The sequence below is a fragment of the Nerophis lumbriciformis genome, linkage group LG01 (genome assembly GCF_033978685.3).
Source record: "Nerophis lumbriciformis linkage group LG01, RoL_Nlum_v2.1, whole genome shotgun sequence".
Taxonomy (NCBI): Eukaryota; Metazoa; Chordata; class Actinopteri; order Syngnathiformes; family Syngnathidae; genus Nerophis; species Nerophis lumbriciformis.
In genome coordinates this window covers 33,823,300-33,837,111 of record NC_084548.2, presented here as the reverse complement: position 1 = coordinate 33,837,111, position 13,812 = coordinate 33,823,300, and the positions used below count along the sequence as shown (strand labels likewise).

The following is a 13,812-nucleotide window of genomic DNA, read 5'->3' as shown; positions in this document are numbered from 1 at the left end:
GACCATTTTTTTCCCCCTTCTCTGGGATTATATTCCCAGTTTTGATCTCTGAAGTCTGGTCACTTACAGCATATAAGAATATTCTATTACTGTTAAGCAAACTATGAATAACAAAACACGCCAAAACATGTGTCTTTTATCATAGCTACACGTATGACAAAAACGCACGTAAAAATCAGTGGTATTCAGTGAGGTAAAATGAATTAAATGCGCTGACAGTTCATTGCTCCTGCCAGATGAATTGCACTGAGTGGAGCGGATCACCACTCCAAGATGGCGGCCCCGCGTCTCGTCAGAGCCAGTAGGCAGTAGCGCTCGATGCTGCGTCTACTTATAAGATATCTATGGTTATAACGTTAGCAGTGAGTTTACAGCCTCACTGATTTAACTACACAGCAAATAAATGTCACGTTACTTAGCCAATAAACATTAGCTTACATTCAAAACTTACCCTTCTTTGTGCATCTTCAAATGTCGAACAAAGTTGGAAGTTGTTGCGTCTCCGTCTGTAATATTCGAACTGCATATTTTGCATACTGCAATTCGTTTTTTGTTGACCAAGTCGTAGTTTTTTATACCCGAACAAAACCAATTTTGGCATAATTTTTTCTCACTGTCACGTTGTTGGACAACTCTTCTTTATTGGTTTTCCTGCAATTTGATTGGATGAATGCTGCGGGATGAAAACAACGTGGATCTAATTTGATTGGATGTTGTACTGAGAGCACACACGCTGACAGACACACACGCTGACACACACACACACGTACACAATGAAAGATACAGAGCGCTCCTGAATAACTTTTTAATCTTTGGGTTTTGGGGAAAGTAGCAAGTCATGTCAAGTCAAAAGGCTCAAGTCCAAGTGAAGTCACAAGTCATTGATGTTAAAGTCTAAGTCGAGTTGCAAGTCTCTTTACATTCTGTCAAGTCGAGTCTAAAGTCATCAAATTCATGACTCGAGTCTAACGCGAGTCCAAGTCATGTGACTCGATTTATGTCATGACTACATGAATTGAAGCATTTCAAACTTAATAGACAGCGAAACACAACAATAACATATGATACATGCAAGTTTTAAGTCTCGTCTTAAGACCCACTTTTAATTCTCTGGCTTTTAACACTATGTGACTTGTGTGGTCCTCTGTGTTTTAAAATTGTAATTTCTATTTATTGTTTTAATTGGTTTTACCCTTTAAAATCGTGTTAAATCATATTTATTTTTATATTGGTTTTATATTTATTTATTTTGTTTTTATTCAGTCATTGGTGGAGCTAAGGATAATATTTGAATCTTGTTTTTAATATTTTTGTGCAGCACTTTGGAAAAAATTTTCTTGTTTAAATGTGCTATATAAATGAAGTAGATTGGATTGGATTGGCCATCCTAAGCCTATCTTTTCCAGGAAGTTCATTGACTGCAAAAGTTTGACTTAGTCTTCTTCTTTGAGTTCCTGAAATGACAAACATTCCATTAGAACAAGCAATAACAGGAGCAAACAATCCCTAAAATTGCAATAGTGGCAACTTCTGTTTGTAACGTGTATTTACATTGACTGTCTTCCAGACTTCAGCCCGCTCCTCAAGGGAGATAGGCTCTTTGTCAAGACGCTCCAGTTTTGGGATGAGAGTCAGGATGTACGGCCGGTAGTCTGTGTTGCCGTCCAGTGGATTTTCAGAGAGGACCACAACCCGCAGGGTTTTTGACACATGGCCAAGGGAACTCAGGCAGGTCTCATCTAAGATATCATTGCTTCTGAAGAAGAGATAGAGGAATGTTGTTGTTGCCACTGCAGTTAAGAGTGCCGATCATTCTTACTGAAAAGTCGCTGTCTACCTGATGTTGATGTACTGGAGACATTTCATGTTGGAGCTGAGCCCTTCTACGTTGGTTAGTTTGTTTTTACGGAGGTGAAGGGTGGTGAGGCTCTCTAACTTATCCAAGCCCTCAAGATGTTTAATAGAATTTTGGGCCTGAATGCAGAGAAAGAACTTCTTCGGATTAAACACCAACATCCCAAAATAACAGTCATCCTTTTCATCATAAAAAGATTCATCACCAGATATAATCGCTGCAGGTTGGGAAGGTTGATGCCCTCAGTTGTACTTAAACGGTTTCCCCTCAGCTCCAAAGTGACCAGTTTAGAAAAATGGTTACTTTCAAGACCATGTAACGTCTGTATACGGTTGTCTGTGGGAGAAGTTTAAAATACCACATTAAAAGCTTCGAAGGGGAACATTATCACAATTTCAGAAGGGTTAAAACCATTAAAAAACAGTTCCCAGTGGCTTATTTTATTTTTCGAAGTTTTTTTCAAACTTTTACCCATCACGCAATATCCCTAAAAAAAGCTTCAAAGTGCCTGATTTTAACCATCGTTATATACACCCGTCCATTTTCCTGTGACGTCACACAGTGATGCCAACACAAACAAACATGGCGGATAGAACAGCAAGGTATAGCGACATTAGCTCGGATTTAGACTCGGATTTCAGCGGCTTAAGCGATTCAACAGATTACGATTGAAACGGATGGTTGTAGTGTGGAGGCAGGTAGCGAAAACGAAATTGAAGAAGAAACTGAAGCTATTGAGCCATATCGGTTTGAACCGTATGCAAGCGAAACCGACGAAAACGACACGACAGCCAGCGACACGGGAGAAAGCGAGGACAAATTCGGCGATCGCCTTCTAACCAACGATTGGTATGTGTTTGTTTGGCATTAAAGGAAACTAACAACTATGAACTAGGTTTACAGCATATGAAATACATTTGGCAACAACATGCACTTTGAGAGTGCAGACAGCCCAGTTTTCATCAATTAATATGTTCTGTAGACATACCCTCATCCGCTCTCTTTTCCTGAAAGCTGATCTGTCCAGTCCAGTTGAAAATGCATCTGCTTTGAGTGTCGCAGGATATCCACACATTCTTGCCATCTCTGCCGTAGCATAGCTTTCGTCGGTAAAGTGTGCGGAACAAACATCCAATTTCTTGCCACTTTCGCATCTTTGGGCCACTGGTGCAACTTGAATCCGTCCCTGTTCGTGTTGTTACACCCTCCGACAACACACCGACGAGGCATGATGTCTCCAAGGTACGGAAAACAGTCGAAAAAACGGAAAATAACAGAGCTGATTTGACTCTGTGTTTGTAATGTGTTTGAGAAAATGGCGGATTGCTTCCCGATGTGACGTCACGATGTGACGTCACAACGTGACGAGAGCGAATAATAGAAAGGCGTTTAATTCGCCAAAATTCACCCATTTAGAGTTTGGAAATCGACTAAAAAATATATGGTCTTTTTTCTGCAACATCAAGGTATATATTGACGCTTACATAGGTCTGGTGATAATGTTCCCCTTTAAAAATAGACATGAACAACTAAATCATAGTACTGGGTTCAAACTGACAGAATGTTATATGGAAATAATAAATTGTCAATAAAGTACTTTATCTTTCTTTCCAAATGTATTAATTCTTTCCATTTTGCCCGACTTACGATTGAAAAAAAAAAGAAGTTATTATCCAACAAATTGTAAGTAAAAAAATAAAATAATCTAAGAATAAAATAATCAAATATATACAGTATGTTCCCTTTGAGGGCAGCCATATCTGTGATGTGGCCTTTACAGATAACAAGTTTGACACCCCTTGTATACATAATATGATGTAGTGTAGGGGTTCTTAACCTTTTTTACCTCGGGGCCCAACTTTTACACCACTCAAATATTAACAGTGAATTAGTATTCTTACTTTTGATCGTATTCAATAATGATATCTAACCTACTTGAAGTTTACCAAACTTGTCAAATGACATGAAACCATGTGTTTTTATTAATTCCATCCATCCATCCATTTTCTACCACCTGTAGGCTTAGGTCAGGGTGGTTAGAAAAATAAGCACCAGCCAAATAAACTGCATAAGAGAGGACTCATTAATAACCGATAAAAAAATACATTCACATATAATTAAGTAGTGCTGAAATAAATAAACTAAATTAATAATGAAAATGTTTCTTAAATAAATTGTCAATGAAATTTAAGCGCATATGAAAATACAGCTTCACCACTTTAGTCAGGAAACTTTTGTCTTCGGCTCCAGACTTCTTCTGTTTGTTTGATATTGTCAAACAAACACTGAAGTAGTGTATCATACGTTCAGTACAGTATGAAAGAAAAAAAGTCAATACCTGATTAAGGCAACAAAATCACACACTTGATGCTAATGGGCTCTCAAAAATAACAAGTTAAGTCCTGTGATTAATCACTAAAATTATACATTACTCATGCATGTACACAGATTAATCACACCATCTATTTTGACTGTACATGCTCCTTTACATTAGTTGCTGATGGTTAGGTAAAAGGCGGCACGGGCTGGTATTTGGTCAGTGATCAGGTCAGTGCAGGGCAAAGATGCGTGAGGTGACTGACTGCTGTGATCGCTAGCAAATTTCACACCATACTAAATCCTTAGTGGACTTAACCTACACGTGTTACCAACTTCGAGTCCAGTGGTTCTTAACCTGGGTTCGATCGAACCCTAGGGGTTCTGTGAGTCGGGCTCAGGGGTTCAGCGGAGGTCAAAACACACCCGACTCATCGTGTAAATAAAAACTTCTCCCTATCTACGTATTACGGATACGGCAACAGCAGAAGTCAGACTGATTTGCAGGTGTGTAATTTGTTGTGAGTTCATGCACTGTGTTGGTTTTGTTCTTTGAACAAGGTGATGTTCATGCACGGTTCATTTTGTGCACCAGTAAAAAAACATGGTAACACTTTAGTATGGGGAACATATTCACCATTAATTAGTTGCTTATTAACATTGCAAATTAGTAACATATTGGCTCTTAACTAATCATTATTAAGTACTTATTAATGCCTTATTTGGCATGGCCTTATTATAACCCTAACCCTCTAACCCTGCCCCTAACCCTAACCAAATAACTCTAAAGTAAGTCTTTGTTACTGAGAATATGTTCCCCTAGTGTCCAGAAAACTCTAAATTAAGTCTTTGTTACTAAAAATATGTTCCCCATACTAAAGTGTTACTAAAAACATATAACTTTGTCTTGAATTTGAAAAAAAAAAAAACATTTTATTTTTCACTAAAGAAGGGTTCGGTGAATGCACATTTGAAACTGCTGGGGTTCGGTACCTCCAACAAGGTTAAGAACCACTGGTCTAGTCAAATAAATAACGTTCATTCAAGTAAAACATTTTAGAAAATGTTCCTGGATGACATTTTGACAATTTTGTGACCATAAAATTGCATTTGTGTCAAAATATTTTCAGTTAATTTAAATGATGCAAGTGAGTAATACCCTGTGATTAATCATGATTAGTCTAAATTCAAAAGTGTGACTAATCTAATAAGATAAATGCAATGTTTGACAGCACTATTTACGACACATATTAAGATGAAAACATTAGGACAACCTGAAAGGATAAGACTCTCCAAAGCTGGTCCAACAAGACCATCCATATCGGTGAGACGGTTTGCAGCCATACTCAGCCACTGCAGGTAGACCAGCTGTGCAAAGGCTTGTCCTTGGAAGCATGTTACAATATTCTTGTCGACCTACAGAGTAGTCCTTATGTTAGGTGAAGGTCAAATAAAGAAATAAAAGCCTTTCCTTGCCTTGAGCCAAAGAAGCTGGGTGAGAGATAACAGAGGTGAAAGGTCAGAAATGCGGTTGTTGGACACATCCAGGAAACGTAGATGAACATAATTGCTGATAGCAGCGATGTCACTTAGTCTTCTGTTGGGTTCAATCACATAAAAAAAGTTTTAACACAAATGTGCTGTTATTTATCATTTTGCTCTCATACTTACTTGTCCTTAAGAACCACTTTAATGAATGCATGTCTCAATCCATTCCCTGTTCGGCACAGCAAAGAGAGACCGGGGATGATAATATCTTGATCCAAGGGGCGAACCTGAGGAACACATGGAGGTTATAGTTTTGTAGCTTTCGCAAACTCCCAGGGTTTTGCTATATGAGGGCTACTCAAATGGTTGCCCAGGGGCCAAATCTGGCCCGAGAATGACACTATACCGGGCCTCAGGTTCAGTTCAAAGCTTGGGAGACAAAACGTTTTTGCAGAAAACTCCTAAAACACTAGAGTGCTCCTGTAGTATAGAGGAACTTGGAACACTGTAAACACATTTGCAAATTCTTGATTTAATTGGGGCGGTACAGCTCGGTTGGTAGAGTGGCCGTGCCAGCAACTTGAGGGTTCCAGGTTCGATCCCTGCTTCCGCCATCCTAGTCACTGCCGTTGTGTCCTTGGGCAAGACACTTTACCCACCTGCTCCCAGTGCCACCCACACTGGTTTAAATGTAACTTAGATATTGGGTTTTCACTATGTAAAAACGCTTTGAGTCACTAGAGAAAGGCGCTATATAAATATAATTCACTTCACTTCACAATTAACTAAAGCTTTCCTCAGGCACCCCTTTAAAGTCCTCTTCTATTTGGCAGTTTAATGTTTTTTCCGTAATGTGATTTATGTAAATAAGGTGTTGCTGTTTGTTGCTTGTTTACTTTAGATGCAGCCAGTAGTCATTTGTTCATCCTCTTTAGTTATACTAGTGGTGTTCCTCAAGGTTCCGTTTTAGGTCCTTTCATTTTCATCCTTTGGGCTATTCAACTGGTGGCCTGTGAGTTCAGTTCAAAAAACTTGTGAGAGACACACATTTTTCCAGAAGGTCCTTAAAAACAGCAGATCGCTCCTGTAACTCTGACAAAATAAACCAAGTTGCTAGGAATTCTGGGCCCCCTGAAAGATTATCCCCTTCTACCCCATGAATTGCCACCTTCGATGTTCTTGTTTTTCAGTGTTCTTGACGGTACCTGATGTATTACACCCAATTTGTTTCCTTTTTTACGATTAACCACTTAAAGCCGCATGCGGCTCTTTAGCGCTCCCTGGACCTCTTTCAGAGATGTGTGAAAATGGAAAAAGAAGAAGAAAAAACATTTTTTGTTTTAATATATTTTCTGTAGGAGAACAAACATGACACAAACCTTCCTAATTGTTAGAAATCCCACTGTATATGTTATACATGCTTCACTCATGACAGTATTTGGCAAGCACCGTTTTGTCCTACAAGTTCCAGCGATCCTTGAACTCATCGTGGTTTGTTTACAACTTTCTCCGATGCTGCCACAGAATGACATGTTTTCTGCCACTCCTTGTTTGTATCATTTTGTCCACCAAACGTTTTATGCTGTGCGTGAATGCACAAAGGTTAGCTTTGTTAATTTTATTGATTAGCTGGAATCCTTATCAGGCATATTTGGTCAATCCATGACTGCAAGCTAATCGATGCTAACATGCAATTTAGGCTAGCTGTATGTACATATTGCATCATTATGCCCAGGGGCGTCACTAGCTTTTAAGGACGGGGGGGGGGGGGGCTTAGCCCCCAGGAGATGCACAGGACGCGAGTGAACGTAGCGCACGAGCACAAAACTTCACAAACGGCTAACAAAGACTTAGAAATTATTCATTGTTATTTTTATTTTTAAAATGGACGGGACAAAATGAAATGCTCCCCGGGACGATGGCTTTTAACCATTTTTTTTCTTTTTCTTTTAATGTATTTATTAATTTGACATTTTATATTAAATGTCTTGGTTTTTCCTCCCTCTGAAAATCCTATGAAATGTTTACCAAAACATTCTATAACAATACAACAGTTATTAATGTAACAATACAATAAAAACAAATATATTTAATGTTTTTTCATTGTTTTAACATTAGACTAATGTATATTACTTTATATAGATTCTACAAGAGTGATGTGGGCATTTTCTATATGAACAAGTGGAATGGATTGGATACCGACACACTAAAGGGGCTCTCTCCCTTAAAGTACCAATGATTGTCACACACACACACTAGGTGTGGTGAAATGTGTCCTCTGCATTTGACCCATCCCCTTGTGAGGGGAGCAGTGGGCAGCAGCGGTGCCACGCCCGGGAATCATTTTTGGTGATTTACGCTATGAAGTGAGGGGAAACTGAGTGAATAATGACAGGTTATATGATTAATTTATTTAAACTCATATTCGGGCCACTTTATAATGAATATGTCAGCATGTATTTGTTAAAAAAAAAATATATATATATATATATATATATATATATACATATAAAAATAAATAACACCAAATTATTTAGGGGGGCTTAAGAATATTAAGTAGTGCTGAAATAAATAAACTAAATTAATAATGAAAATGTTTCTTAAATAAACAAAGAATATTAATTAATAAATTAAGAATATTTTAGGGGGGCTTGAGCCCCCCTGAAATAGGCCTAACAACGCCAATGATTATGCCTCATTTGTAGGTATATTTGAGCTCATTTAATTTACTTTACTTATATCCTCTGTGTATTTAATTTATATTTACATGTCTCATGGCATATCTGAATGTAATATTGGCTGCCTTGCTGATCCTTGTTTGTGTGCCATGTTGTTCCAGAACACAGCAAACATTATCCAGCTTGCAAAGATTGTAATAAATCCATTAGAAGACATCCTTTTGTTTCCTTTAACTTGGACACACATATCTATACCTTTGGCCGTTCTGAGCCAGTAATTTTCAAAAGTTATCTCATCCTGTGAGAAGCCTCCAGTTTACTAATGATTTCAAATGTTGTAAAAATGTGTAGAATAAAAATTTAAATACAACATTTCTGTCAATGAAGATTTGTGTCAGCCTTTGATAGTAGGCTAATATATATATGTAATATCCATCCATCCATCCATATAATATATAATATATATATCATGGGTTGCCTTCATTATAACACTTACAGTATTTCATACCAGTAACTTCTGGTATGAAAGCCTCCACCTGCATCCTCGACCCAATGCCATCCACTTTAGTCATAGCCTGCCTCCCCTCACTCTCACCTCTCATCACCACTATAATTAACTCCTCCCTATCCACTGGCTCTGTCCCTCCTGCCCTCAAGCTGGCTGCCATCACCCCCATTCTCAAGAAACCCGGTCTCGACCCCAACTTTCCCAACAACTACAGGCCCATCTCCAACCTCCCCTTCCTCTCTAAAATTCTCGAACGTGCAGTTGCCTCCCAAATCAAATCCCACCTTCACCACAATAACCTATACGAAAAGTTCCAATCCGGCTTCCGCTCACTCCACAGCACAGAAACTGCCCTCCTCAAGGTCACCAACGACATCCTCCTCTCCGCCGACTCTGGTTCCCTCTCCATCCTCATCCTCCTCGACCTCAGTGCTGCCTTCGACACCATCAACCACTCCATCCTCCTAACACGCCTCCACTCCTACCTTGGTTTATCCGGCACTGCCCTCTCCTGGATGAAATCCTACCTTTCTGACCGTCAGCAATTCATCTCAACCAACAACTGCACCTCCTCCACTGCCCCAGTCACCCACGGCGTCCCCCAGGGCTCAGTACTTGGCCCCCTACTCTTCACCATCTACCTCCTACCCCTCGGTCAGATCCTCCGACACCACAGCCTTCAATTTCACTGCTATGCCGATGACACACAACTATACATTTCCACCACGACCATCACCACAGCCACCCACTCCACCCTCACCACCTGCCTCACAGACATAAAAACCAGGATGCAAAAAAACTTTCTAAAACTCAACTGCAACAAATCTGAAATAATTATCATTGGCCCCGACTCCCTCACTCGCTCCACTCAGGACTTTTCATTAAACATCGACGGCTCCCTTGTCACTACCTCCACCCACATCCGCAATCTAGGTGTAATTTTCGACCCTACCCTTTCACTCCTCCCCCATGTAAACCACATCACCAAAACTGCATTCTTCCACCTCAGAAACATTGCCCGTCTCCGGCCCTCCCTCACATCCTCTGCTGCCGAAACCCTCATCCACGCCTTCATCTCATCCCGGCTAGACTACTGCAACAGCATCCTCTACGGCATCACCTCCAAAACCCTCAACAAACTGCAATATGTCCAGAACTCTGCTGCCCGCCTGCTCACCGGAACCCGCTCCAGAGAGCACATCACACCTGTCCTTCATGACCTCCACTGGCTGCCTGTCAAATACAGAATCACCTTTAAAATACTCCTCACCACCTACAAGGCACTCCATAACCTGGCACCACCCTACCTCTCTGACCTCCTCCAGCCACACGTCCCGTCCCGTTCCCTCAGGTCTAGTGATGCCGGCCTCCTGGAGGTCCCCAAGACCAGGCGCCGAACCTGGGGTGACAGGGCCTTCTCCGTGGCTGCCCCCTCTCTCTGGAACGCTCTCCCCAGGCACATCAGAGATGCCCCCTCCCTCCCTACCTTCAAAGCCACCCTAAAAACTCACCTCTTCACATTAGCCTTTCCAAACTGACCCTGCCCTAGGTGTCTCTTATTTATTTATTTATTTTTATTTTTTTTCCAATAAAGTTGTTTTTATCGTCCCTCCTCCCCCAGCCCCCCCACCCCCACATGTAAAGCGACTTTGGGTATTTAGAATAGCGCTATATAAATCCCAGGTATTGTTATTATTAGTATATTAGGCTTTTAATTTTTTGCGGCTCCAGACAGATTTTTTTTGTTGTAATTTTGGTAAAATATGGCTCTTTCAACATTTTGGGTTGCCGACCCCTGACTTAAACAGTCAGAGTGTTATTTCGTAAATTAGGTTTTATTAGTGGTTGTATTCTCATTTCACGGATTTGCAACAAGTTTTTACACCTCTGATTGCAAATACATTTTCAATTAACCACTCAACAAGTAGATATAGTGGGTATTTTATTGTATTTACCAATCAATCGATATGCAAGAAAACAACAACCAAAAAAAAAAACAGTGTCCTGGCTCAAGATAGTCCACAGGTAAATATGTAGCATTTTACAACTAAAACAAAGAACACATGGAATACATTGTTATGAAACAAATATGAAAAACAACAAGGCTCATCTAATCTCAATTAATGTATAAATTGAGTTATAAAAATTTAGCATATATTTTGCTATTATATAATTTAAATAGCCTTTATGCTGATTAATGTCTTAGTCACTGCCAGTGTTACAGCAGTTCACTAATGAACCAAACAGCCAAGCAATGTCTACTTCACTAACTCAACATCAAAGTCATCATTGGGCTGCTGGGAGTGAGTGTTTGCTGTGGGGTCAAACTCGGATGAAGCAGCCCCTGCTGATTCTGGTGCAGCAGAGCATAAATATTTATTGTTCCATTATATAAATATATATATTGTAAACATTAAATGTTCCATTCATCCATCCATTTTCTACCGCTTGATCCCTTCGGGGTCGCGGGGGGCGCTTGAGCCTATCTCAGCTACAATCGGGCGGAAGGCGGGGTACACCCTGGACAAGTCGCCACCTCATCGCAGGGCCAACACAGATAGACAGACAACATTCACACTCACATCCACACACTAGGGACCATTTAGTGTTGCCAATCAACCTATCCCCAGGTGCATGTCTTTGGAGGTGGGAGGAAGCCGGAGTACCCGGAGGGAACCCACGCAGTCACGGGGAGAACATGCAAACTCCACACAGAAAGACCCCGAGCCCGGGATTGAACCCCAGAATAAAAACTGATGCAGAACTAACCTATTATTGGACAAAATCTAAATGGGCTTCTAGCACCATAGCTGTAGGTGGAGAGCTTCACTTTCCCAGATTAACAAAAATATTTTTAAACCATTCAAAAGTCAGTATAAACTGTTCAAAATTCTAAATAGTCATTTTTACTTTGTTATTGTCAGCTATTATGGTGTCTTTTATTTTATATTGCTATGAAAAAAATAACAATACCAACCGCTCTTTGAACATATAACTATTTTGTATTCAGGCTATTAAAAATGTTTTACTAGTAGTAACACTTTTTACATGACCACATGAAACACATCATTGTAACATAACTGACCTTTAACAGATGCTCCTAATTAGTAATTATGAGCATCTGACAACGATTATTGTTCAGTTACTCCGCAATTATTAATAATAATGCTAATAATTACACATTAGTAAAAATCAATAATTACTTAGAAGAGCTTCACATGTGTTTATTAATACAGAAGAGTTGTCCGACTGTTTTTGTGGCCGTGAACGCATCACTGGCCGAGCCGAGTGTGCGGGTCTTTCCACAAAGGAAAGAGAGCAAGTTTGTTTTGGTGTGATGGCGGCAGAAAGTGACCACTTTTATTAGACAAAGTTGTTGCTGATGTTGTTTTTGGTGTAGTTACGGCGGACAGTATCCAGTTTAGCTCAATAAAATGATTGTTGATGTACTGCACTTCCTTCTCCTCCTTGGAACGTCTCGGCTGACGTCGTCATTGTTTTTATATTTTGTGACCACTTGTTAAAAATGGTACAGAAACATTTGTTAACGTGTTTACTTTGCCTAGAGTTTAAATTGGATTTTGTGCGCTGCATAGATTTTTCCTTTGCTGACAAGGGAGCAGTGCGCAATTGCGCAGGCGCGCACCTAAGAGCGAGCATCGATGTGGACCAAACCATTTTTTCATAAGGGGCAAAGGGCTTATTGAAATGATTACAATGATAATAATGTATGACTTGTGTCTTTGTTTTAATTCAAATTCATTCATATAAATATATATTAATTCAGTGTATGCATAATCATTTTGTCACGGAGGCTGTGTGTGGGCCTTTAGAATTGTCATGAACTTTCCCCCCTACACGACGGCCCTGGTTCTTAGCATCAACGCCAACACGAGTGTTGGTGGCTGCAAGGCGCTGCCCCGTGGTGAGTAAAAGAAAAGGCATGGATGACTCGACAAACCCAAAAGTGTCGCAAAAGTCACATGTAAAGCGACAGCCAATAAAGGGTTCCTGCTTCACATATTTGACAAATAATCTTGCAACAATACTTCCACAGAAACTCCATATTCTATAGATGCATTACTTGTACGGGGATATTCTAAAATTGTGTTGATGTAATTGTAAAAAAAACCAAAAAACTTTAATGTTGTTTTAGCAGAAATATAGGCTTTTGTAATATGATACAAATAGGTTTCCCTCGCCATTAAACACACTTTGTTCGTAACTGTCTGTGGAATACTTTGCCCTCAGTTTTTTTAAAGGCATCTCTAAAATGCTTTGCAGCGACATAAACTGAGCTGTCCCAACATTGAAGATTAATTTTAGTCTGTGTAATATGTAATCAGTAGTGTAAAGAAGATACAAAGCAGGCGATGTATTCCTTAAACGTATTTTACCTCTGTTGCTTCGTCGTCCTCGTCTTCCTGAGTTTCCTCCCCGTTTTCCACATCCGACCCGTCGTCCTCGTCCATTTTGGTCAGTCATCTGCAGAATTGTTTTAGCAAGAAAGGAAATGTTCTCTAGATAAACTATTTTTTTTGTTTATCAATGCGACTCCCCCGTCTCCAAGACAGTATAGGTAGTGTTGATCGTTTCCATGGAAACAGTCGCCCGCAGTATGCTTATAGTGTAACGTTACAATTTTTAGTCTACTTTGCTGAATACAACAATTAACTAATTCACAATTTTTTCATGTCTGTCATCTTCACAGTTAATGATCGTGGGCCAATTTGGACAATATAGTATACAATAATATTAAGGACGAGTTCACAATTATTTCATGTCTCTTCACAATTTATGATCAGTTACATTTGGACATGATCACAAATTGAATTCAACAATTCTTTCATGTCTGTTATCTTTAGTTAACTATTGAATTCTATTAATAGCCATTTACAGAACATAGGGAGCAAATACAAATCTTCTCGAGAAGCCTAACACTTCAAATTCATACCTGTAAAATTACA

The 13,812-nt window shown here is 39.6% G+C and overlaps 1 protein-coding gene across 2 annotated transcripts; it reads right to left on the bottom strand.

Moving 5' to 3' along the window:
• Positions 1 to 791: 791 nt before the first annotated feature.
• Positions 792 to 13,500, bottom strand: lrrc23 (leucine rich repeat containing 23). Of its 2 annotated transcripts, none has more exons than XM_061980052.1 (8): positions 13,243 to 13,500; positions 5,843 to 5,946; positions 5,648 to 5,768; positions 5,446 to 5,587; positions 2,061 to 2,191; positions 1,838 to 1,974; positions 1,552 to 1,756; positions 792 to 1,454 (listed from the first exon to the last, which is right to left on the bottom strand). In XM_061980052.1, the coding sequence occupies exons 1-8, from the start codon at positions 13,315 to 13,317 to the stop codon at positions 1,434 to 1,436; spliced, it is 936 nt and encodes a 311-aa protein (XP_061836036.1). In that variant the 5' UTR covers positions 13,318 to 13,500; the 3' UTR covers positions 792 to 1,433. The 2 variants fall into 2 exon arrangements, with proteins under 2 accessions (XP_061836036.1, XP_061836044.1); XM_061980060.1 differs by having other exon boundaries at positions 1,552 to 1,753.
• Positions 13,501 to 13,812: the final 312 nt, after the last annotated feature.

Bases quoted from the DNA above. Each gene is read 5' to 3' on its own strand.
- lrrc23 (XM_061980052.1), bottom strand. From the start codon at position 13,317: ATGGACGAGGACGACGGGTCGGATGTGGAAAACGGGGAGGAAACTCAG. The intron at 5,769-5,842 runs GTAAGTATGAGA...TGAACCCAACAG, and splicing joins AAAGTGGTTCTTAAGGACAA to AAGACTAAGTGACATCGCTG. The intron at 5,588-5,647 runs GCAAGGAAAGGC...ACTACTCTGTAG, and splicing joins CCCAGCTTCTTTGGCTCAAG to GTCGACAAGAATATTGTAAC.